Here is a 27,370-nt window from a genome sequence, read left to right as displayed (position 1 = left end):
TGACCACAAAATGTAAAATCCTCAAACGTTGCTTTGAGAAACCTGCACCGCTTTGTCATATAAATGCTAAAATTGTGTGCTAGTATTGCATTTTAGAACCCCGTTCCCCCCGTCACCCCAAGATGAAAGGGTTTGACCACTAAAGTTTTAGGCAAATTTGTATACATGCTCAAACCGTTCAATAGTTAGGCTATCCATATTACCAGAGTTTATATTCTTTCTATTTCTATGGCGAATTTGCGCCCGTAATTTAGATAATGCATTGATATATAGATGTGCAATTTAGATAATTAATTGAAAGCTAGCTAGCTTGCTGAAATGATAATAATAAGAATATCTCTATTTGTTCATGTATGTGTGCATATCCAAATATGAATGACGTCTGGAATCGTCGGATTATCAAACGGCAAGAGTCAGAAAAATGTCAAACCTCAACATGTCAAGGGGTCGTATAAGCAGGGTTTAGCTGAGACTCATCTCTTGACAGGTAGGCTGGTAGTAAGCTTGGGCAGTATACCGTATACCGGGGTATTTGGAAATAGCCATGGGATGGTTTTTCAGTACCGTCAATACCTTTGAAATGTTTTTCAATACATGTTTATATTTGTAGCTAAATATCGGCAGTCAACTTGTGCAATAGGTTAGGAGATAAAACAGATTGTGTTCTTCATTTCACATGTCACATTATTTTGCATTATGAAGCTTACCGTAGTTCCCCAGAGCAGTTGAGCTAGTCACATGTTTGTAAATAGCACAACAGGAGAAAGCGTTTTATATTGAAAGTAAAGTTGTGTTTTTTTTGCTTCAATAGTTATCGGATGTGCAACTATAGTTTTCCTTCACAGAAAATACATTAGAGCAACACATTCCGCAGAAAATAGCTTCATTGTCGTCAGATGACAACAGAAGTGCAACACTATTTGGCTGACAGCCACACTAGTAAATGAGACAATGAAAAAACTATGCATGGCCATCATATTTCTAATGTTTATCATAAAAAGAATGCAACCAGCTACATTTCCTAATGTTTTGCTTAAAGTTAATCTTGCATTTTACCAGAGAAAAGTAGGCTGGCTACACCAAGAAAAGTACAAGAGAAGTAGCTACACATCAGTCAGAGCGCTGTATTTTGATAGAATGCCCATTCGTGAATTCTCATCCAAGTGGAGAAGTGCAACTGAAGGCAAAAATGTGTTTGATGCTGTGCAGAAATCACGATAAGAAGCATTTTTGATCTGCATTCACGAAACGCAGCAAAATATTTGTAATGTGTTTTATATTTTTTTGATGGGGAGAATGGGAGGGAGATTTGACTGTGGTAGGTATGGAGAGAGGTGTCTAGGTAGAAGATGAGTTCATATCAGAACACATCCTCCTGTGGTGTAGAGGGAGGAGGATGAGCTGAAAAGTATGCAGTGGTAGTTTTCAAACCCTCAACCTCCACTGAGATGCTGCATTGTAACAAAGTCCATGGCCACAATCTGCTGTGTGGGTTATGGTTAGATAATTTGGAGTGCGTGTGTTTCGAGGTGTAAGTGGGATTGGCCTCATGGTTCCCATGAGTATTTGTGAATCCTGAAGGTGTCAACAGGTTTAGGGATGGGTCAGGGTCAGGTCAACAGAGTCATTGGAGGAGGAAAAGGAGGTGAAAGAGAAGAATGAGAGAGGAGAGACATTGATGAAGATGGACATATGTACACACAGCAGAGAAGAGAGATACAACACCTCAAAGTAACACTTAAGCATACCTTTCCAAGTGTTCACCATTTGGAGTTATTTAACAATGTCCTGCCCCACCCCCCATTCTGTGTGTGATAGATGGTGCCTGTCATAGTATATGGCCATCCCCTCTCAGTTCTGTGTATATTAGCTTTCTGTACACCCCTTCTCTCTCACCTGTGTTGATAGAGGCCTCGCTCCCGAACTGAGCGCCAGGCCTGTATCAGGCCTAGTGGAAGGCAACAGGAACAGCTCTTTCCACAGGCTTTGATCACACAATGGAGGGAAACGCAGAGTCAATAACAATGCAATTAAAGTAGTATGGAAAACTATGTAGAGAAATAAACAAAGGTGGTGAATATAGCCCCCATCAATCAACATACACACTCCTCCTCAGACCATGCACAGTGGGTGGTGGGTGGAGACGGATGGCTTAATTATTTCCGGAGTGAAGGAAAGAGGAAAAGAATATCGCAGTACCGGAACTATACCTGTGTGGGGCAATGTGCCCGGAGGGAGCGCTTAGAGCACACACGTTCTGGCATGGCCGGCTGCCTGCAAGTGGCATTAACTTTCTCTTCCTGCTCAGGGGTGGGAGTTAATGTAACACACACAATGAAGGTGGAATGTACTTAGGGAGGTTTGCTGAGATACAGGAACGGTTGGGAGTGCCTCTGTACTATGCCTCTAATTATTACGGTACAGTCAGCCAAATGTGGACTGTCTAAGACACGTTAGCCACGTACAATATTTATTTTATGGAAAACAAGCGCACACACAATATTGCAATAAACAATCCAAAAATCTTGCACCTCTGCCAGGGTTTGTTTTTGTAATGAAGTGTTGAAATCTGTAGACTGAGTGTGTCAAATCAAGGCAGAGGTTAGAGACTAGATTTACCATGGTTGTAGAGAGAGAGGGCTGGAAAACAGAGTAACCTTTGGTTAGGTCTTCTGTCTTACTGTCCAAAAACAAGACAGGAAAAGAAAGAGTGCTCCCTCTAAAACAGCTTTCACCCTTTCCTGTCTGGATTTTCTTTCTGATAGGTGTAGGGGATTGAAAAAATACACTGAAAAAAAATATAAACGCAACATGCAACAATTTCAAAGATTTTACTCAGTTACAGTTCAATCAGGAAATCATTCAATTTAAAAAAAAAATCATTAGGCCCTAATCTATGGATTTCACATGACTGGGAACACAGATATGCATCTGTTGGCCACCGATACATTTAAAAAAAGGTAGGGGCGTGGATCAGAAAACCAGTCAGTATCTGGTGTGACCACCATTTGCCTCAAGGAGCTCAACACATCTCCTTCGCATAGAGTTGATCAGGCTGTTGATTGTGCCTGTGGAATGTTGTCCCACTCCTCTTCAGTGGCTGTGCGAAGTTGCTGTGTATTGTCGGGAACTGGAACATGCTGTCATACACGTTGGTGAGTAGGCAGGCCATGAAACAACTGGGATATTTTCAGCTTCCAGGAAATGTGTACATGGGGCCAAGCATTATCTTGCTGAAACATGAGGTGATGGCGGCGGTTGCATGGCACGAAAAATGGGCCTGAGGATCTCGCCTCTGTGCATTCAAATTGCTGTCAATACCATAACCCCACCGCCACCATGGGGCACTCTGTTCACAACGTTGACATCAGCAACCCGCACAACAACATACAGTACACGCTGTCTGCCATCTGCCTGGTACAGTTGAAACAGGGATTCATCTGTGAAGAGCACACTTCTCCAGCATGCCAGTAGCCATCGAAGGTGAGCATTTGCTCACTGAAGTCGGTTACGATGCCAAACTGCAGTCAGGTCACTACCCTGCTGAAGATGATGAGCATGCAGTCTTCCCTGAGACAGTTTGTGCAGAAATTCATCAGTTTTAAATCCACAGTTTCATCAGCTGTCTGAGTGGCTGGTCTCAGACAATTCTGCAGGAATTGCCGTTTGGACGTACTGCCAAATTCTCTAAAACTATATTGGAGGTGGCTTATGGTAGAGAAATTAACATTAAATTATCTGGCAACAGCTCTGGTGGACATTCCTGCAGTCAGCATGGCAATTTCTTTTTCCCTCAACTTGAGACATGTGTTTCATTGTGTTGTGACAAAACTGCACATTTTAGTGGCTTTTTATTTTCCAGAGCACAAGGTGTAATGATCATGCTGTTCAATCAGCTTCTTGATATGCCACACCTGTCAGGTGGATGGATTATCTTGGCAAAGGATAAATACTCACTAACAGGGATGTAAACAAATTTGTGCACAACATTTTAGAGAAATTAGCTTTTTGTTCGTATGGATCAATTCTGGGATCTTTTATTTCAGTTCATGAAACATGGGACCAACACTTTACATGTTGCGTTCATATTTTTATTCAGTGTATATCTTGTTATTTTGGAGGTACCTGTCTTTCTCTGCTGTACTCACACTGGCTGGTATTTGTGCTGAAAGGGAGAGGGTCTGTTTATCTGTCTGTCCACTGATTGGTTGTTATTCTCACAGGCTCTGCCTCCACCTCCACGCCACTGTCCACTCTCTACCCTCTGCTTTGAGCCATAACTGCATGCTTTACGCATGAAAACACAACCCAACACTAAAGATAATGTTTAGGGTGTGTCCTGAATGAGGGTTGTCATGTTAATATATGGTTTTAAGATTAAACAGTTTGGGCCTCCTCTCTCTCTGTATCACTCCTCTTGGCTTTACATTGATTTAAGTGCATCCATGGGGTTATGTGGTGTTTAAAAAAATATTTCTTACACTATTGCTTGTTTCTTCCTCTTCCACCTTTCTCCCTGTCTTTCTTCCCTCCTTTCTGTGCACACCCCTCCTCGGCCTCCCCCTCCCTTTTCTTTGCTCTGCAGAGCCTCCGACCAAATACCAAATCTCTAAGCCCACCGTGTGCTCGGTGCACCCGGGGGAATTGCTGAAGCTCAACTGCCCTCTGCCCGGGGAGGTGGGGACCATCACCTGGACTAAGGATGGTTCCTCTCTGGGGGTCAACAACCGCACCCTGATAGAGCGGGAGGTGCTGCAGATCCGCGACGCCTCGCCCAAGGACTCGGGCCTGTACGCTTGCAGCACCGTGGGCCCTCAGGGCAGTGACACACTCTGCTTCATAGTGAACGTCACAGGTGAGTCAGGGAGCCAGGCAGGAAGCAGGACAGGGGATAACCAGTCAGGGCAGGGAGCAACCAAAAAGCCAGGGCTGGGAGAAACGAGCCAGCCAACCAGCCTGCAAGGGCAGGACAGGGACAGACAAAGGTAGAGTTGGTCATAGTGTAGGTCCTACACTCTTAGAAAAAAAGGTGCTAAGTAGAACCATATAGGGTTCTTCGGTTTGTCTCCATAGGGGAACCCTTTTGGTGCTAGGTAGAACCCTTTGCCGAAGGCTCTACCTAGAATCCTATATGAAGGGTTCTTCATAGAACTCTCTGTAAAGTGTAATAGCTAGGATTCCCTATAAAGGGTTCTTCGTAGAACCCTCTACAAATAATTCTACCAAGAACCCTTTTATCCTCTATAGGTTCTTCCTAGAACCCTCCATGAACGGTTCTACCATTATTTGCATATTTTTTTCATGACAATACAGTATATCATAAGGCATTTCTTTCAGGGCCTAGTGATATCCTAACACAGCGAATGGAAACTCCTGATTTACAGTCACATTGTTAGTTGTTAGTCACATTATGCTGGCTTGCAAAGTGATGTGTAATTCCTATTGGAATCCAGCCAGTGAGTGAGGCTACCCAACAATTGGACATTTTAATCACCTGCAACCTGCATTTGGAATGACAGCCAGGGTGGCGTAAATTAGGGTTTCATATTTTCCCCGTTATTTTACAAATGTTCCATCCCAAGAATAAATCAGTTTTCTTCCGGGTGACCTGGTGTTTCCTGCCAAAACCGGAAGTGTCATTCTAAAGCATTTAAACCATATAAATATGTCTGGGTTTGATTAGAGCTTTGATCAGCATGACATTTCAAGCCTGATACTACCTGAGCCCTACATTAGACATTTTATGAGCCCTACATTAAAGACATTTTATTTGTATTTATTTTTTATTTAGCCTTTATTTAACCAGCTAGGCTAGTTGAGAACAAGTTCTCATTTACAACTGCGACCTGGCGAAGATAAAGCAAAGCAGTGCGACACAAACAACAACACAGAGTTACTCATGGAATAAACAAACATATAATCAATAACACAATACAAAAGTCTATATTTAGTGTGTGCAAATGAAGTAAGATTAGGGAGGTAAGGCAATAAATAGGCCATAGTGGCGAAATAATTACAATTTAGCATTTAAACACGAGTGATAATGTGCAGAAGATGAATGTGCAAGTAGAGATACTGGGGTGCAAAGGAGCAAAACAATTATAACAGTATGGGGATGAGGTAGTTGGATGGGCTATTTACAGATGGGCTATTTACAGATGGGCTATGTGCAAGTGATCTGTGAGCTGTTCTGACAGCTTGTGCTTAAAGTTAGAGAGGGAGATGAGTCTCCAGCTTCAGTGATTTTTGCAATTCGTTCCAGTAATTGGCAGCAGAGAACTGGAAGGAAAAGCAGCCAAAGTAGGAATTGACTTCGGGGGTGACCAGTGAAATATACCTGCTGGAGCACGTGCTACGGGTGGGTGCTGCTATGGTGACCAGTGAGCTGAGATAAGGCGGGGCTTTACCTAGAAAATACTTATAGATGACCTGGAAACGGGTTTGGTGACGAATATGTAGCGAGGGCCAGCCAATGAGAGCATACAGGTCGCAGTGGTGGGTAGTATATGAGGCTTTGGTGACAAAACGGATGGCACTGTGATCGACTGCATCCAATTTGTTGAGTAGCGTGTTGGGAGGCTATTTTGTAAATGACATTGCCGAAGTCAAGAATCGGTAGGATAGTCAGTTTTACGAGGGTATGTTTGGCAGCATGAGTGAAGGATGCTTTGTTGCAAAATAGGAAGCCAATTCTAGATTTAATTTGGGATTGGAGATGCTTAATGTGAGTCTGGAAGGAGAGTTTACAGTCTAACCAGACACCTAGGTATTTGTAGTTGTCCAGAGTAGTGATGCTGGGTGGGTGGGCAGGTGTGGGCAGCGATCGGTTGAAGAGCATGCATTTAGTTTTACTTGCATTTAAGAGCAGTTGGAGCTATGGAAGGAGAGTTGTATGGCATTGAAGTTCGTCTCGAGGTTAGTTAACAGTGTCCAAAGAAGGGCCAGAAGGTTACAGAATGGTGTCTTCCACGTAGAGGTGGATCAGAGATTCACCAGCAGCAAGAGCGACATCATTGATGTATACAGAGAAAAGAGTCGGCCTGAGATTTGAACCCTGTGGCACCCCCATAGAGACTGCCAGAGGTCTGGACAACAGGCCCTCCGATTTGACAAACTGAACTCTGTCTGAGAAGTAGTTGGTGAACCAGGCGAGGCAGTCATTTGAGAAACCAAGGCTGTTGAAACCAAGTCCAGGTAGCCATTTGATTACCTGTTCAGGAGTCTTTTGGCTTGGGGGTAAAAACTGTTGAAGCCTTTTTGTCCTAGACTTGGCACTCCGGTACCGCTTGCTATGCGGTAGTAGAGAGAACAGTCTATTACTGGGGTGGCTGGAGTCTTTGACAATTTTTAGGGCCTTCCTCTGACACTGCCTGGCGTAGAGGTCCTGGATGGTAGGCAGCTTAGCCTCAGAGATGTACTGGGCCTACCCTCTGTAGTGCCTTGCGGTCGGAGCCCAAGCAATTGCCGTACCAGGCAGTGATGCAACCAGTCAGGATTCTCTCGATGTTGCAGCTGTAGAACCTTTTGAGGATCTGAAGACCCATGCCAAATAGTTTTTAGTTTCCTGAGGGGGAATAGGCATTGTTGTGCCCTCTTACGACTGTCTTGGTGTGTTTGGATAATTCTAGTTTGTTGTTGATGTGGACACCAAGGAACTTGAAGCTCTCAACCTGCTCCACTACAGCCCCCTGTCACAAGAAAAAAAGTTACATGCATTTTGAGCTATGCTCCTACTGAGATGCGCTGTCTGTCCCCACCCTGATCGTTGATGATTGATCATGCAGATAGCAGAGAGAAGGCCATAGAGAAGCCAGATTTAGACATCACATAATTTAGCAGTTCCATTTGAAGTCATGCTGTTGATAGAAATCATTTATAATAATTTACCAGTTTCTCGCAGTTATTTATCCTGGGAAAAGGGAGTGGGTTTGGGCGGTAAATCTTGCTAACCTGTTTCCTGGTATTCATCCCTAAACATTGATTATTGATGCTACCTAAATCATTAAAACTGGAACCATCTCACTGGTATATTATGTCCAACTACTAAACTATGAAATAACACATATGTACACAATCATGTAGTAACTAAAAAAGTGTTGAACAAATCAAAATATATTTTAGATTTGAGATTCTTCAAAGTAGCCACCCTTTGCCCTGATGACAGCTTGGAAATACTTTTGACATTCTCTCAACCAGCTTCATGAGGTAGTCACCTGGAATGCATTTCAATTAACAGGTGTGCCTTGTTAAAAGTTCATTTGTGGAAATTGATGACAGCTTTGCACACTCTTGGCATTCTCTCAACCAGCTTTATGAGGAATGCTTTTCAAACAATCTTGAAGGAGTTCACACATATGCTGATCACTTGTTGGCTGCTTTTCCAAACCATCTAAATTGGGTTCAGGTCAGGTGATTGTGTAGGAAAGTCCATCTGATGCAGCACTCCTTCACTCTCCTTCTATGTCAAATAACCCTTACACAGCCTGGAGGTGTGTATTGGGCTATTGTCCTGTTGAAAAACAAATGATAGTGCCACCTAGCGCAAACCAGATGGGATGGCTCATCGGTACAGAATGCTGTGGTAACCATGCTGGTTAAGTGTGCCTTGAATTCTAAATCAATCACAGACAGTGTCACCAGCAAAGCACCCTCACACCATCACACCTCCTCCAGGCTTCACGGTGGGAACCACAAATGCGGAGATCATTCGTTCACCTACTCTGCGTCTTACAAAGACACGGCGGTTGGAACCAAAACCTAAAATGTAGACTTATCAGACAAAAGGACAGATTTCCCACCGGTCTCATGTCCATTGCTCATGTTTCTTGGCCCAAGCAAGTCTCTTTTTCTTATTGGTGTCCTTAAGTAGTGGTTTCTTTGCAGTAATTCGACCATGAATGCCTGATTCACGTAGTCTCCTCTGAACAGTTGATGTTGAGATGTGTCTGTTACTTGAACTATGTGAAACATTAATTAGGGCTGCAATTTCTGAGGCTGGTAACTCTAATGAACTTATCCTCTGCAGCAGAGGTGACTCTGGCTCTTCCTTTCCTGTGGCGGTTCTCATGAGAGTCAGTTTCATCATAGCATTTGATGGTTTTTGCGACTGCACTTGAAGAAACTTTCAAAGTTCTTGACATTTTCCGTATTGACTGACCTTAATGTCTTAAAGTAATGATGGACTGTCGTTTCTCTTTGCTTATTTGAGCTGTTCGTTCTTTCCATACTGTGGACTTGGTCTTTTACCACATTCTGTATACCACCACTACATTGTCACAATGCAACTGATTGGCTCAAACGCATTAAAAAGGAAATACATTTCACAAATTAACTTTTGCATTCCAGGTGACAACCTCATGAAGCTGGTTAACTTCTTGGTGACAGGGGGCAGTATTTTCACATCCGGATGAAATACATGCCCAAATTCAACTGCCTGCTACTCATCCCCAGAAGATAAGATATGCACATTATTAGTAGATTTGGATAGAAAATAATCTGAAGTTTCTAAAACTGTTTGCATCATGTCTGTGAGTATAACAGGACTTATGTAGCAGGCGAAACCCAGAGGAAAAACCATTCAGGTTTTTTTTTGTTTTTGAGGTCACTCTTTTCAATGGGTTTCATTGGGAATCCAGATTTCTAAGGGACCTTCTTGCTGTTCCTACCGCTTCCACTGGATGTCTCCAGTCTTTAGAAATTGGTTGAGGTTTTTCCTTTGTGTAATGAAGAAGTAGCTCTGTTCAAAACGAGGTTCACTTCAAGTGTACTGTTTGTTAGAGGCGCGTGACCAGAAAGGTAGCGTCAGTTTGTTTTCTTCCGGTATTGAACACAGATCATCCTGTCTTCAATTTGATCAATTATTTACTTTAAAAAATACCTAAAGTTGAGATATGTTGTAGTCACGTTGCTCAAGTTGGAACCAGTGTTTTTCTGGATGAAATGCGCCAAATAAATGGACGTTTTGGATATATATCGACAGAATTAATCGAACAAAAGGACCATTTGTGATATTTATGGGACATATTGGAGTGCCAACAAAAGAAGCTCATCAAAAGTAAGGCATGATTTATATTTTTATTTCTGCGTTTTGTGTCGCGCCTGCAGGGTTGAAATATGTGTTCTCTCTTTGTTTACGGAGGTGCTACCCTCAGATAATAGCATTGTTTGCTTTCGCCTAAAAGCCTTTTTGAAATCTGACATGTTGGCTGGATTCACAACACGTGTAGCTTTAATTTGGTATCTTACATGTGTGATTTCATGAAAGTTAGATTTTTATAGTAATTCATTTGAATTTGGCGCTCTGCATTTTCACTGATATCCCAGAGAGGTTAAGAGAATGCCAAGATTGTGCAAAGCTGTCATCAAGGCAAAGGGTGGCTAGTTTGAAGAATCTCAAATATAACATACATTTTGATTTGTTTAACACTCTTTTGGTTACTACATGATTCTATGTGTTATTTCATAGTTTTGATGTCTTCACTATTATTCTACAATGTAGAAAATAGTGATAATAAAGAAAAACCCTTGAATGAGTAGGTTTGTCTAAACTTTTGACTGGGGCTGTATGGGATTCATCAACCAATCAATATACATGCAAAAACACAGATATTGAAGCAATCAATTATTAAAATCAACTTGCAATAGAGCATGTTGGGAAATATGTTAATCATGGGCTTGTTCTTTTTATACAGAAAATACTGACACAGGAGGCAGATGGTTCGAGTCTTACAATATTTATTAATCCAATAGGGGAAGGCAAGAGAATGGTTGTGGACAGGCAAGAGGGTCAAAACCAGTACAGAGTCCAAAAGGTACTGAAGGGCAGAATCAAGGTCAGGCCAGGCAGGATGATCAGGCAGGAGGGAAACAAGTCCAGAGTCAGGCAGGGGTCAAAATTGAAAGGACTATCAAAAAGAGACTAGAAAAAGGAGTATTGACTAAACATGCAAGACGAACTTGCACAGAGAGACAGGAAACACAGGAATAGATACACTGGGGAAAAGAAGCAACACCTGGAGGGGGTGGAGATAATAACAAGGACAGGTAAAACTGATCAGGGTGTGACAGAAATAAATAAATCATGGTAAAGATATTAACTATGTCAGTACTGTACATGTAAAATTATTACAAACAAACATATTCCGAGATAGGTACAGTTTTAAACACTCACACATATCACCCCCCATTTTCGTTTTATCCAATTGGTAGTTGCCATCTTGTCTCATTGCTGCAACTCCCATACGGACTCGGGAGAGGCGAAGGGTCAAGAGCCGTGCGTCCTCCGAATCGCAACCCAACCAAGCCGCACTGCTTCTTGACACAATGCCCACTTAACCTGTAGTGACGCCCAGCCCGTGAACGGGATCGTTATCATCATCTGACAATAATTAGCATAACGCAACAGACATAAATCTTCCTAGAAAATCTTCCTATTCATGAAAATCACAAGTGAAATATATTGGAACACAGCTTAGCCTTTTGTTAATCACCCTGTCATCTCAGATTTTCAAAATGTGCTTTACAGCCAAAGCTAGACAAGCATTTGTGTAAGTTTATCATAGCCTAGCATAGCATTATGCCCTGCTAGCAGCAGGCAACATTTTCACGAAAATAAGAAAAGCAATCAAATTAAATAATTTACCTTTGAAGAACTTCAGATGTTTTCACTCACGAGACTCCCAGTTAGATAGCAAATGTTTCTTTTTTCCAAAAATATTATTTTTGTAGGCGAAATAGCTCCGTTTGTTCTTCACGTTTGGCTGAGAAATCGACCGGAAAATGCGGTCACTACAACGCCAAACTTTTTTCAAAATTAGCTCCATAATATTGACAGAAACATGGCAAACGTTGTTTAGAATCAATCCTCAAGGTGTTTTTCACATATCTATTCGATAATATATCCACCAAGACAATTGGTTTCTCATTAGAAGCGATTGGAATAATGGCTACCTCTGTACTTTACGCAAGATTTTCTGCGGGAGCCATCATGTGACCACTTGCTCAATGTAGCCTCTTACGGCTATTCTTCAACATAAATGCGTAAAAATACGTCACAATGCTGTAGACACCTTGGGGAATACGTAGAAAGCATAAGCTCATTTGTAGCCCATTCACAGCCATATAAGGAGTCATTGGCATGCAGCGCTTTCAAAATATGGGGCACTTCCTGGTTGGATTTTTATCTGGGTTTCGCCTGTAACATCAGTTCTGTTATACTCACAGACAATATCTTTGCAGTTTTGGAAACGTCAGTTTTCTATCCAAAGCTGTCAATTATATGCATAGTCTAGCATCTTGTCGTGACAAAATATCCCGTTTAAAACGGGAACGTTTTTTATCCAAAAATGAAATACCGCCCCCAGAGTTTCAAGAGGTTAACCCGGAATCCAGCCGCACCAATGTGTCGGAGGAAACACCGTACACCTGGCGACCGTGTCAGCGTGCACTGCACCCGGCCGCCACAGGAGTCACTAGTGCATGATGGGATAAGGACATCACTGCTGGCCAAACCCTCCCCTAACCCAGAGGATGCCGGGCCAATTGTGCTCCGCCCAGTGGGTCTCCCGGTCACAGCTGGCTGCGACAGAGCCTTGACTCAAACCCAGAATCTCTGGTGACACAGCTAGAATTGCAATGCAGTGCTTTAGACCACTGCACCACTTTTTTATTACTACTACTACAATCTGTTCTTATGACGAAACTGAAAAATACCAAGTTGTGTAGAAAGTAAACATCTGCACCTCAAAAGTGCCAAGTGTGCTTATGTCTACATAATGAGGATGTCGGGGAAAAAATTGCAACTTCTGACTTTCTGGTCTAGCGTTTCATGACAACGGAATACACTGCCCAGCCTTACATAATTAGAAAGATGAGATTATCCTGATAAAAAAAATAGAAATATACACATTGCGAGATATTTGACCCAATGTACCAACATGCCTCTCCGTAGGAAAACAATGGGCGGAGCTCAGCATTCCAAGGACAAAAGGTATTTCGGGGCAAGCGTTTGATGACAACGGAATACACTGCCCAGCCTTACATAATTAGAAAGAGGAGATTCTCATGATTTAAAATGGGTGTCCAATTAAAATAAATCTAAATATACACATTGAGATATTTGTCGAAATAGACAGACATACCTATATTTCCCGATTTGAAACAATGGGACGACCTCAGTTCCATGAGTAATTTTTTGTTGTTTACATTTTAACTACCAGAAACGTGGGCAGGTCTCATTGCCAACAATAGCAAAGCAGGCATTGTGACGTAGCACTATAGGCTGGGAACAGAACGTTCGGAAGGCGAGTTGGTACCACGGGGCACAATATAGCTAATATAGGAGCTGGCAGGGTGAAAAATGCCCCAAAAATAATGCCTGTTTTTTCATGATTACTTCAAACTTATGGCAAGCAGGTGGGACATATGGTAATATTATGAAACTGGGCACACGGCTGATGCAATGAACTAGTTTTTAATCAGAAAAAAGCATTAAACATTTCATGTGTCCAGCCTACTACATCCCTGATCTTTTGAGGTTGTGATGCTTTTTTAATAGGGTGGTAGTTGGGGAATGGCCATGGAAGGGTTGTGGAATGGTCATGTAGTTGTAGTTATTCAACTTTTCTTACAAACGTCAGTGACTCTCATGCTGTTCTTGATTGCATATGATTAGTGATTTTGTGAACAGTGTAAACGTCAATATTACATCACCTGATTCTGCCACCTCACCTAAACACGTGTGTGTGTGTGTGTGTGTGTGTGTGTGTGTGTGTGTGTGTGTGTGTGTGTGTGTGTGTGTGTGTGTGTGTGTGTGTGTGTGTGTGTGTGTGTGTGTGTGTGTGTGTGTGTGTGTGTGTAGCAGTGTATGTGTATGGCTGGAGCTGTGTTGAGAGGTGGCAGAGATGGTAGGAAATAACCGTGGTCATCTCTACAGATGCCATCTCGTCTGGGGACGATGAGGACGACACAGAGCGATCAGAGGACGTGGGGGTGGACGGAGAGCAGATAAGTGAGTATGGGCATAGTATTGTGAGACAGTGTGGGAACAGGGCAGGAGAGGCAGTGACCGTTGTCTTCTGTAGTGGGGGCATTGAGGCAATATGTGAACTCAGCAAATAAGTTGTTGTTTTTTGGGGTTGTTTTTACCTGCATTGTTATATAATAACACTGTTGTGGATCTGAAGGACATGGCTTGGCCTTTCGACCATCAGGTCAAATGCCGTCATGACCAAAGTTACTATACTCCTAAATGTTTGTCTTTTTGTGTGTTGTGTGCACAGTGTTACTAAATCTCTTAGTTTCATTAGTTCAAATCTGCAATGAGATCTCAGCTGTACTGTAGCATTCCTGTATATGTAGTAAGTCTGAGAGTGTGTGCTGGGAATGTGTATATGTGTGTGTGATGTTTGTAAGCCTATCTCTCCCAGGCCTTTTAGGCGCTCCAGGGAAGAGGAATTCCTAACATTCCTCCTGTAGCCTGCATCTCTCAGGTAGTCAGGCCCCAAGGAGCGAGTCAGCTGGACTCATCCATTATGGAATGCTCCCATCTGGACTGGGTTAGGGACCTGATGGGAGATGGGCTCTGTGTGTGTGTCACAGGCTGAAGGCTTCCATATCTTGTTAAAATTTAAACACGCACCGTCCCTCACAGTGGGTTCAACTCCCCCACTTTGCACCGACTATAATTGCCTGAAATCCATTAAATATGTAATCTAGGAACTCTGTAAGGAGAGGAAAATAGAGAGAAGGGGGAAAAAATGTTTCTGGTGGTAATAAGCTGATTGAAAGCAAAGTAAAAACTGTTCTGGCAGCTCGGTTGAATTTTCTCCTGGTGTTTTTTTTCTAAGAATTCAAAACCGGAATATTAAAAAAGAGAGGCGGAAGAGAAAAAATAGGGGACGGTTGAGGCCTTTTAACTACAGCGTTCTGGTTTGGATCAGCACCAGCACTTCTCTGTGTATGCTAACACTGTAGAGCGCTGGCCCCCGGCCCACTTTTGGAGGGGTGTTGTGGAGGCTTTTTTGGGAAAGAAGGAAGGAGAAGGGGGGGTCTGAGCATTGTGCTTGGGGCCGTTCTAATGCCCAATGGGTTAGGTTTCAGTGTCTGTCTCAGCTCGTACTCTGTACACTTTGATTCCACTTTCTTAAAAAGAGATTGAACAACAACACAGTCACAACCAGGCCCCCCCTAAAACACTGGGAGAAAAAGTTATGGGTGAAGATGTACCCCCTACCCAGCGTCAGCGGAGGTTGGCTGTGATTGGAGGAGACGAGCAAGGCATATGGAAGGATCATGGAGAAGGCTTTGTTTTTTCGGGGCAGCTTTGGCGTCAGGGGGAGGTCAGAGTGGATGTGGGGTTCCACGCTTGTTGGTTTTGTTGTTCTAACGCATTCTCTGGCCTGTTAAGGAGATCATCTTTAATTGCTCCCGTTTGTCTTCGTTTGAAACATCTGTAGGGTACAATTTACAAGCTTTTAATAGTCTATCATTAGCTGCTTTATGTTTGTCCTAGATATACAGTATATGTAGCTCTAGTACCAGCTCTACAGTATGGGGCAAATGTACAAGTAATACTATCATTTGACACTTATGTTTGTGCCGCATTCCTCATGCTGAACGTACAGCACATTCTTGTTTTGGAGTTACATAGATAACCTGAGCTAACCCCAGACTGCCACAGAGTAAATAGTAAGAGAAGCTGTCCATTCAGAGAGCTTAAGGGGCCATAGGGGGGCCACACAGGGTGCTAGGGGCCACAGAGGGGTCTTAGGGGCCACAGCAGTTGGCCAGTGAGAGTTTGGCCTCATCTGGACAGAGGTTGGGGGGTCTTTGAAGTCTCGCTACCACCGGACGACGGGAGCATGGGAAACAGACCTGGTCACCTTTCACTATCATGTACCGTGCTCATCATCAGACACAGCTGCTGCCACTCCGGGGTCAGAGTTCACCTGAGAGAGACGAACTCCCGAACGAGGGCAGTCGCCACCCTAACCTGTCTGACTGTGTCTGTAGGTAGGAGTGTTGAAAGAGAAAATAAGATGGCGAGAAATAGGGGGACAGAGTGAGAAGGAAATTGGCTTAAAAGAACCTAACTAGTCTAATTATAGTGTGTTGCTTCATCCTGGAAGGAAGAGCATGGTTTACTTCTTCTGTATCAAAGTATGTGTGTACTGTCCGGTTTGTATGCCAGAGAAAATTATGGGAGGTGACCGACTCTGATAGTATTCTGATTGAACTCTGGTGGGCGGGAGAGAGGAGTGGGAAGAGGGAGAGGGGCTAAAACAGGGAGGGAGGGGTGGAAAGAGAAGGACATAGGCCCAAGAAGGCTAAAGGAGTGTCTAACGGCTGCAGTAACCCTGGAGTGTTCCCCCTCTTCTCTCTACTCCTGTAATAGAGATATAGGAAGTGATGGTGGGGACATTGGTTGTGAAATTTCTTTTCTTTCTGAGTGCATCTGCTTATGCAATCACTCTCCCAGGTGCCGAGAGAGAGAAATGGGGAGGCAGGGGGTAGAGAGAAGATAACGTGTGTGTGTGAGAGAGGGGGGGGGCTTCAGGGAACTACAGAAAATGAGATATATGGGGTGAACGAGCTGCAGTTACAGTATGTAGGCCAGACAGAAAAGGGGTGTTACTAACTTCCTATACGTCCCTGTGGGAGTGTATTTGAATGAAGGAGCATGATCGATCATTGTGTGGGTAACTTACCCTGTGAAATGTGAAATGATGATCTTTCTCCCTTCTGGAACATAATGATTATTCATGGATGATAAATATCCCTTCTTCCCAACAGCCATATCTTCCCGATAACAGGCTAAATATTGTAATTGGAAGAAGTGGTAAAAAAAGCGCTAACTGCAACTAGATAAAATGGATGTGATGGTCTAGTTACCCACTTGGTAACGTGTCCTGCAACCTTCAAAAGAAAACATTTATGTTTGAGTATTAAGTGTTTCCAGTGTGAACTGTAGTTTCTCCCTAAATGGCACCATATTCCCTATTTAGTACAATCCTTTTGACTAGGGCCCATAGGGAATAGGGTGCCATTTGGGACATAGCCTGTGACCACCTCCCTCACTCTTTCTCACTACCTGCTATAGTTGTAGTAATCCATGTTGTTCAGGCTTTGGACTGAAACTGTTAATCAACGGAGCTCTGCTGCTCAGCCATGTTTCCCATACAGTGTTTCTGTTGAAAGTGAGCAAAGTTACTCTCACAAATATAAGTAAGACTTATTTTACAGCATGGTTTAAGCTGATATGGTTTTAACTAATAAACAATGTGGTAACAATGAACACTTTCTGGCACTGTCTGGTACTTCCCTAATATAATATATGTTACTGTGTTGTTATAGATGGACAAAATCTAATTTGAGATTTTGACTAAACAAAAAACCTGATTGGTCATCTCTTTTCTTTAGGGGCGCCCTATTGGACGATGCTGGAGAAGATGGAAAAAAGGCTACATGCTGTACCTGCTGCCAACACAGTCAAGTTTCGCTGTGCTGCCGGGGGCAACCCACGTCCTAAGATGCGCTGGCTGAAGAACAGCCGACCATTCCGACAGGAGGACCGCATGGGCGGGTACAAGGTACGAGAGAGAACCCAGCACTGCAGCATGCTGGGACATGGAGTTTCTCATGACTAGCGCATTGAAATTAGTCTATAATCAAATGTTTCATTCAAGTTTACTTTTGTGACTGTTTAGAAAGGACTTTCAATGCATTTTTTTGCGTCTTGATTTTGAGGCAGACTGTTGCCCTTCCATTTTGGCTCTACTGCTACTACAGTTGAGCTGCGCAGCCTAGTTAAAGTTTACGGTGTGGCTGTGGAGCCGACTTTCTGAACCCCTTTTCCCGACATCTAAAGGTCCTGAAGCTTCTTCACATGTGCAGGATTCTCTACTTTACGCACGGTCTCTGACGAATGTTGCTTGTTTAATAAAGTTGATCAAAGTCTGCAAGAACACACCATGAAAGTATACAACATAACCAAATTTAATCGCATAACGTTACTGTAATACAAAAAACACTACCTCTTTTCTTAAGAGATTTTAGGATGATTGTGCGAATGTTTGCGTCTTTCTTTCGAATAGTTGCATGTTCAACTCAGCGTGCACCACTGAACAAAATATGTGCTTTGATCAACAAAAAAACAACACTGTAGGATACTTCGAAACCATGTCAATAACTAGGGCTCGGAATTGCCAGGGACCTCACAATATGATATTATCACGATACTTAGGTGCCGATATGTGTTGTGATTCTCATGATTCTATATATATATACAGTGCCTTGCGAAAGTATTCGGCCCCCTTGAACTTTGCGACCTTTTGCCACATTTCAGGCTTCAAACATAAAGATATAAAACTGTATTTTTTTGTGAAGAATCAACAACAAGTGGGACACAATCATGAAGTGAAACGACATTTATTGGATATTTCAAACTTTTTTAACAAATCAAAAACTGAAAAATTGGGCGTGCAAAATTATTCAGCCCCTTTACTTTTAGTGCAGCAAACTCTCTCCAGAAGTTCAGTGAGGATCTCTGAATGATCCAATGTTGACCTAAATGACTAATGATGATAAATACAATCCACCTGTGTGTAATCAAGTCTCCGTATAAATGCACCTGCACTGTGATAGTCTCAGAGGTCCGTTAAAAGCGCAGAGAGCATCATGAAGAACAAGGAACACACCAGGCAGGTCCGAGATACTGTTGTGAAGAAGTTTAAAGCCGGATTTGGATACAAAAAGATTTCCCAAGCTTTAAACATCCCAAGGAGCACTGTGCAAGCGATAATATTGAAATGGAAGGAGTATCAGACCACTGCAAATCTACCAAGACCTGGCCGTCCCTCTAAACTTTCAGCTTATACAAGGAGAAGACTGATCAGAGATGCAGCCAAGAGGCCCATTATCACTCTGGATGAACTGCAGAGATCTACAGCTGAGGTGAGAGACTCTGTCCATAGGACAACAATCAGTCGTATATTGCACAAATCTGGCCTTATGGAAGAGTGGCAAGAAGAAAGCCATTTCTTAAAGATATCCATAAAAAGTGTTGTTTAAAGTTTGCCAAAAGCCACCTGGGAGACACACCAAACATGTGGAAGAAGGTGCTCTGGTCAGATGAAACCAAAATTGAACTTTTTGGCAACAATGCAAAACGTAATGTTTGGCGTAAAAGCAACACAGCTGAACACACCATCCCCACTGTCAAACATGGTGGTGGCAGCATCATGGTTTGGGCCTGCTTTTCTTCAGCAGGGACAGGGAAGATGGTTAAAATTGATGGGAAGATGGATGGAGCCAAATACAGGACCATTCTGGAAGAAAACCTGATGGAGTCTGCAAAAGACCTGAGACTGGGACGGAGATTTGTCTTCCAACAAGACAATGATCCAAAACATAACGCAAAATCTACAATGGAATGGTTCAATAATAAACATATCCAGGTGTTAGAATGGCCAAGTCAAAGTCCAGACCTGAATCCAATCGAGAATCTGTGGAATGAACTGAAAACTGCTGTTCACAAATGCTCTCCATCCAACCTCACTGAGCTCGAGCTGTTTTGCAAGGAGGAATGGGAAAAAATGTCAGTCTCTCGATGTGCAAAACTGATAGAGACATACCTCAAGCGACTTACAGCTGTAATCGCAGCAAAAGGTGGCGCTACAAAGTATTAACTTAAGGGGGCTGAATAATTTTGCACGCCCAATTTTTCAGTTTTTGATTTGTTAAAAAAGTTTGAAATATCCAATAAATGTCGTTCCACTTCATGATTGTGTCCCACTTGTTGTTGATTCTTCACAAAAAAATACAGTTTTATATCTTTATGTTTGAAGCCTGAAATGTGGCAAAAGGTCGCAAAGTTCAAGGGGGCCGAATACTTTCGCAAGGCACTGTATATTGCGATTCAATGTTCCAAACATATTGCCCACCATATGTCTGCTGCAGAGGTACAAGACAGTGCCATGAAAAAACTATCAGTCAAGGAAATAAGTGCTGAAAACTAATTAGCTCCCTATTTAAAAAAAAAAAGAAGAAGATTGAAAATAAGAAAAAGAAGAAAAAAAGTTTTGGTGCAGGGACAGCCAACTAAGTCAAAAATAATATTGAGATATTGTCAAAATGATACGATACAATATGTCATAAAAAATAATATCCCGATATGTAACTATCTTTCCCCCCCCCGCATGACAATCGATAACTCAAGAAGATGAATATCCCCATGAAACTGGTTCAGATCAAATGGTTGAAATGCAGGTGCGACATGGAAGATTCACCGGTAAAACTTTATCATTCACGATTGGCAGTGAGAAATGTGAAGGGAGGGTGACCCCAAAAAATTGGTGTGTAAGGTAAAGCCAGTGATTTGGATCATCAGCTCTGGGGAAAAGGGATCCGGCGGGATGGGACGGTTACCTATGGATCCGCAGCCTCGGCCTAAAGTTGAACAGAAGGGACCAGTCTATGTTCTAAGAAACCATGCACTTCGCCCAACTGCTGTTTGCACATTCTGCAAACTCAAACAATGTAAACACAATAATGTAACAAACAAACAATGTAAATCCAGCCGCTGTCTCCGATTTCAAAAAGGCTTTATGGCGAAAGCACACCATGCGATTATGTTAACTTGTTATGGCTGCAATCCCTATATTGGGATAAGTGTCATCAACAACCGCTGAATAGCATAGCGCTACATACAATCAATATTACTATAAATATTTATATTCATGAAATCACAAGTGCAATATAGGAAAACACAGCTTAGCCTTTTGTTAATCCACCTGTCGTGTCAGATTTTGAAATTATGCTTTACAGCAAAAGCAATCCAAGCGTTTGTAAGTTTATCGGTCGCACGATAAAACATTAAGTACACTTAGCATCAAGTAGCTCGGTCACAAATCAGAAAAGCAATCAAATTAATTGTTTACCTTTGATCTTCGGATGTTTTCACTCACGAGACTCCCAGTTACAGAACAAATGTTCCTTTTGTTCCATAAAGATTATTTTTAGATCCAAAATACCTCTGTTTGTTTGTCGCGTTATGTTCAGAAATCCACAGGAAAGAGCTGTCACGACAACGCAAGACGAAAATTCCTAATAGTTTCCGTAATGTCCACAGAAACATGTCAAACGTTTTTTATAATCAATCCTCAGGTTGTTTTTAAAATATATAATCGATCATATATCAACCGCAAATGTCTTTCACAGTAGGACAGGGGAAAACGTCTGCCCAAATTCTGTTGCGCGATTTAAACTCATGTGACCACTTGACGCAAAATAAAAGCCTGAAACTATGTCTGAAGACTGACACCTTGAGGAAGCGATAGGAAAAGGAATCTGGTTCATATCCCTTTAAATCCAGCAAAGGGAGGCTATGGAACATGGAGTTTTCAAAATAGAAGCCACTGCCTGTTTTGATTTTCCTCAGGGTTTTGCCTGCAATATCAGTTCTGTTATACTCAGACAATATTTTGACAGTTTTGGAAACTTCAGAGTTTTCTATTCAATACTAATAATAATACGCATATATTAGCAACTGAGACTGAGGAGTGGCCGTTTACAATGGGCACCTTTTCATCCAAGCGACTTAATACTGCCCCTGCAGCCGTAAAAAGTTAAGTTGGCGCCTAGCCACAGAAAACCATACAGCCATTTTCCAAACAAGGAGAGCTGTCACAAAAGTTAAAATTAATCACTTACCTTTGATTATCTTCATCTGATGGCACTCCCAGGTCTCCATGTTAGACAAATGTTTGTTTTGTTCTATAAATTTAATCTTTATGTCCAAATACCTCCTTTTTGTTCGCACGTTTAGTCCAGTAATCCAAATGCACAAAGTGCGGGCACAAAGTACAGACGAAAAGTCAAAAAATTTCCATTAAAGTTCGTAGAAACATGTCAAACGATGTGTATATAATCCATCTTTAGGATATTTTTTATCATACATTTTCAATAATACTTAGAAAAATTATTTATAGAAATAGCATTTTAAATGCTCACTTACCTTTGATGATCTTCATCAGAATGCATTCCCAGGAATCCCAGTTCCACCATAAATGTTTGATTTTGTTCGATGATGTCCATCAGTTATGTCCAAATATCTTCTTTTGTTAGGGCGTTTGGTAAACAAATCCAAAAGCGCGTTCAGGTCGCGCTGAACGTCGGACGAAAAGTTCAAATGGTTCCGTTACAGCCCATAGAAACATGCCAAACTAAGTATGGAATCAATCTTTAGGATGTTTTTAACATAAAACTTAATTAATGTTCCAACCGGACAATTCCTTCATCTGTACAAATGAAGTGGAACGTACAGTGGGGCAAAAAAGTATTTAGTCAGCCACCAATTGTGCAAGAACTCCCACTTAAAAAGATGAGGCCTGTAATTTTCGTCATAGGTACACTTCAACTATGACAGACAAAATGAGAAGAAAAATTCTCCAGAAAATCACATTGTAGGATTTTGTGCACGCTATTCATCCAAAAGTGAAGCGTCATACCCAATAGACTCGAGGATGCAATTGCTGCCAAAGGTGCTACAACACAGTACTGAGTAAAGGGTCTGAATACTTATGTAAATGTGATATATATATATATATATATATATATTTTTTTTTTATGTATATAAATTAGCACAAATTTCTGTAAACTGTTTTTGTTTTTATGGGGTATTGTTTGTAGATCGATGAAGAAAGAAAACAATTTAATACACTTTAGAATAAGGTTGTAACGTAACAAAATGTGGAAAAAGTCAAGGGGTCTGAATGCTTTCCGAAAGCACTGTATATAAAAATGCTTTCGCTGAATACGATAATACGATTGGGGAATCATCCAATCTATTGAAATCAAATCAAACATTTTTGAAAGTGCAATTAAAAGTCACATTACACTTTACAGTGATGGATTCATTTGCAAGTTATCTATTGTGTTGGGATGTAATAGGGAAGGAAAAAGTGTGACACATGTAGTTAATGGGTGATAGTTTACGAGGAAACACAGCCATCTCTTCATGGGAAGTTCCGGAGAATGTTTCCCCTTGGCTTTAATTCTGCAGAAAGTCTCATTCTAATAAACACGGTATTCAGTCGAACACTTTCTCCTCACTATCTTTAGTGACAGTTCTGTAAACACGCACACACACACACACACACATACTGCACGCACACACACACACACACACACACATACACACAAACACACTCCAATTGACTTGTCCATGCAAAACAAGTGCCCTAATAAAAGACAGAATTTCTAGTGTTTTCTCTGTAAGTAGTAAAAAGTAGAATATTTAGAATCTACAGGGTTTTCACTAGTGTTCTAAGGAGTAGAGGTGGTAAGTAGTAGCTTAGGGAGAGCACAGTGAAATTCCTTGGGTGGGGGTAGCAGCTCACCTTAGGACCAGTCTGTCACTCCCTGTAATATTGTTTTTCACCATGATGCGCTCGTGAGAATAGACCTGACTGCCCGTCACTCACTGAGCCTCCTCACTTACTCTCTCTGGCCTTCCATCAATCCGCAGTTTGCATTGGTTTGGATGTTCCTTTGTGAGATTCACATTAATGGGTTGGATTTCCCTTTCAGGTGCGTCACCAGCACTGGACCCTGATCATGGAGAGTGTGGTTCCATCCGACAAGGGCAACTACACTTGCCTGGTGGAGAACGCATATGGCACCATCAACCACACCTACACCCTGGATGTAGTGGGTGAGTACTGCACTGGGCCTGCCTGGGATAGAGGGAGGGATGGGGGGGTTAATAATAACATCTGCAATTTGACAACTTGTTGGCTCCGGGATTTGAACCAGCAACTTTTCGGTTACTGGCCTAATGGTCTAACCTCGAGGCTACCTGCCGACTCCAACTAAACGTTACTTGTTTGGGGAAGGGGTGGGGTTGAGGGTTATTGCTGGCTGTTTGATCCCCAGGTGCATGCTACTACGCTGTATGTAAGTACAGAGAAGGAATGCTGCCAAGATGTGCCAGGTCTGTTTCTATGGGCAGAATTGATACATGTATTGTATGTAGGCAGGGCCCTGGCCCAATAAAAAATCAAATCAAATTTGATTTGTCAAATGCGCCGAATACAACAGGTGTAGTAGGCCTTACCGTGAAATGCTTACTTACAAGCCCTTAACAATGCAGTTCAAGAAATAGAGGTAAGAAAATATTTACTAAATAAACTAAAATAAAAAGTAAGACCATAAAATAATAATAAGGAGGCTATATGCAGGGGGTACCGGTACCAAGTCAATGTGCGGGGGTACAGGTTAGTTGCGGTAATTTGTACATGTAGTGACTGCATAGATAATAACCAGCGAGTAGCAGCAGTGTAAAAGCAAAGGGTGGGGGTCAATGTAAATAGTCTGGATGGCTATTTGATTAATTGTTCAGCAGTCTGATGGCTTAGGGGTAAAAGTCTCCAACTTCAGCGATTTTTGCAATTCGTTCCAGTCACAGGCAGCAGAGAACTGGAACGAAAGGCGGCCAAATGAGGTGTTGGCTTTAGGGATGATCAGTGAGATACACCTGCTGGAGCGCGTGCCTCGGGTGGGTGTTGCCATCGTGACCAGTGAACTGAGATAAGGCGGAGCTTTACCTAGCATGGACTTGTAGATGACCTGGAGCCAGTGGGTCTGGCGACAAATATGTAGCGAGGGCCAGCCGACTAGAGCATACGGGTCGCAGTGGTGGGTGGTATAAGGTGCTTTAGTAACAAAACGGATGGCACTGTGATAGACTGCATCCAGTTTGCCGAGTAGAGTGTTGGAAGCTATTTTGTAGATGACATCGCCGAAGTCGAGGATCGGTAGGATAGTCAGTTTTACTAGGGTAAGTTTGGCGGCGTGAGTGAAGGAGGCTTTGTTTGCGAAATAGAAAGCCGACTATAGATTTGATTTTAGATTGGAGATGTTTGATATGAGTCTGGAAGGAGAGTTTACAGTCTAGCCAGACACCTAGGTACTTATAGATGTCCACATATTCAACGTCGTTCATTCAGCCTTTAGTAGCAGCCAATGTGTGATGTTCAATGTAGACCTTTGACTTTTGAAAAAAACATTCAGAGCTTGACATTAAACTGTTAATCCACTTGTCCTTCAGACAAGGTGACTGAAAATGTTGTGTTTGATACAAGACACCACTTTACAAAATAAAATGCATTATTATTCGCATACCATTATTACAGAGAATTAATGCTACCCTCTGCCTATTGGCTACTTAGCTTATTCAAGCCTGTCTCAAAATACAACACTGCCCCTTTAAGACAAACAAAATGCTCTTTACCTGACTTGCTTTTTAAAGATGTCGAGAAATGTACACATTTTGTGCTCTCGTAGGAAGCAACCACTTACCTATTTCTGACTGCAAATTATCTATAACTGGGCTCACTAACTAGCAAAGGATATTAACAAAATGTGTGCACACGAGGCTACATAAAGCTCTCGCTTTGATTTCAAAACAAGTGCATCTACTCACGACTGCTCATGCTGTAGAACAGTCCAGTTCAAAGTGAACGGCCCAGATCCATATATGGCAATGGTCTATGTGATATAATCCTACTGCAGCTCTGATTGGTTATGCTGCACGCGTGTCAATGCAATAAAATCCTACTCCAATGCGTTCTGCCTACATCCAATTATCTTGCATAGTTAGTTTTGTTATGGAATTTTGCATTGAAAGTGGCTAATATTGTCACAGTAAAGGGACACGTTGATAGTGTTAAATAACAGGGACAAGTCTACAAAGTTGAGTGAAGATCATTCACCTTGAGTGAAGTTCATTCTCGCATGCGCGCAGCTTAGAGGGAACATTGGTCAGCAGTATTACAAGGGGACAAAGCAAGTTCAAACCTAACTCACTCAACCCCTTTACTCTGACCTTTGGAGCAAACAAGACTAGAGTGTGTGTGTTGTGTTCAATGTATTATGTAGAGCACTGGTCATCTTGCTAAATAAACTAGCAGGAGGGTGGGGGAGAAGAGGGGGTTAAATCAGAGGGGTTGGGTTAGTCAAATGTCAGATAAATGTGTGTACACTGTATATATTGCGTGCCTGTGTGTGTTTTTCCCTGCTGAGTTATTCAACAATCTACTCTTATGAATATGGGTCTGTGTCCCAGACTGAGACCCGTCTCTCTCTGTGTGTGTGTGTGTGTGTGTGATGGCTGTGACAGTCATGGAATTTTGGATGATGGTTATTGCTCAGCCAAATGATCTTGGTCACTGTTATAACCATACAAATGTATATATTTTTTAAAGAACTACATTTTCTCCTCTCCTCCGCTCCTGACTGCATGTGCTGCCATAGAAATAGAATATGATATTCATTACGTTTCTACACTCTTAGAAAAAAAGGTTATCTAGAAGCTAAAAGGGTTCTTTGGCTGTCCCCATAGGAGAACCCTTCGAAGAGCACTTTTTAGTTCCAAGTAGAACCATTTTGGTTCTATGTAGAACACTTTTGGGTTCCATGTAAAACCCTTACAGAGGGGTTCTACATGGAACCCAAAAGGGTTCTACTATGGGGACAGCCAAAGAACCCTTTTGGAACCCCTTTTTCTAAGAGTGTATGTGCTGCTGGAGGGAGGGGGCATTGCCTAGGCAACCAAAGACCCGTTTGCTACAACAATTTGATTGTTTCACGTTTGCTATATACCTTACTTGTTTCCGCAAGGAGCAACAACGTTTCATCACGTTGTTAAGTGTCCATGTTACTACCGAAACAGACTCAACTGCATGAATGTCCAGCAGCAACACCTACAGTCAGCTGTTCATTCCACAATAAATAAATATATACACTGAGTGTACAAGACATTAGGAACACCTTCCTAATATTGAGTTGCACCCCTTTTTGCCCTCAGAACAGTCTCAATTCATCAGGGCATGGACTCTAGTTGGCTGGATCTTCTTTGGGTGGTGGACCATTCTTGATACACATGGGAAACTGTTGAGCGTGAAACACAGCCGGGTTGCAGTTCTTGACACACTCAAACCAGTGCGCCTGGCACCTACTACCATACCTTGTTCAAAGTGACTTAAATATGTTGTCTTGCCCTTTCACCTTCTGAATGGCACACATACACAATCCATGTGTCAATTGTTTCAAGGCTTAAAAATCCTCCTTTAACATCTCCTCCCCTTCATCTACGCTGATTGAAGTGGATTTAACAGGTGACATCAATAAGGGATCGTTGCTTTCACCTGGATTAAACTGGTTAGTCATGTCATGGAAAGAGCATGTGTTCCTAATATTTTGACTGGTACTGTATATACAGTACCAGTCAAACATTTGGACACACCTACTCATTCAAGGGTTTTTCTTTACATTGTAGAATAGTAGTGAAGACATCACAACTATGAAATAACAC

General features: G+C 42.1%; 1 protein-coding gene across 7 annotated transcripts in view; it reads left to right on the top strand.

The window, feature by feature from the left end:
• Nucleotides 1-27,370, top strand: part of LOC110491806 (fibroblast growth factor receptor 2) — a 94,711-nt gene that overhangs the window by 20,589 nt on the left and 46,752 nt on the right. For 4 of the 7 annotated variants that reach the window (XM_021565573.2, XM_021565571.2, XM_021565570.2 and 1 more), the window contains exons 3-6: nucleotides 4,586-4,855; nucleotides 13,934-14,008; nucleotides 17,419-17,588; nucleotides 23,587-23,710. In XM_021565573.2, the coding sequence (XP_021421248.1) occupies nucleotides 4,586-4,855; nucleotides 13,934-14,008; nucleotides 17,419-17,588; nucleotides 23,587-23,710 (639 nt within the window). The remainder of the gene's footprint in view (nucleotides 1-4,585; nucleotides 4,856-13,933; nucleotides 14,009-17,418; nucleotides 17,589-23,586; nucleotides 23,711-27,370) is intronic. The other 3 variants (XM_036946710.1, XM_021565574.2, XM_021565575.2) reach the window with 3 other exon arrangements.

Source organism: Oncorhynchus mykiss, chromosome 16, assembly GCF_013265735.2.
Source record: "Oncorhynchus mykiss isolate Arlee chromosome 16, USDA_OmykA_1.1, whole genome shotgun sequence".
In the NCBI taxonomy this organism is placed as follows: domain Eukaryota; kingdom Metazoa; phylum Chordata; class Actinopteri; order Salmoniformes; family Salmonidae; genus Oncorhynchus; species Oncorhynchus mykiss.
Note: the sequence above shows the minus strand (reverse complement) of the source record. Positions and strands in the feature narration are given on the sequence as shown.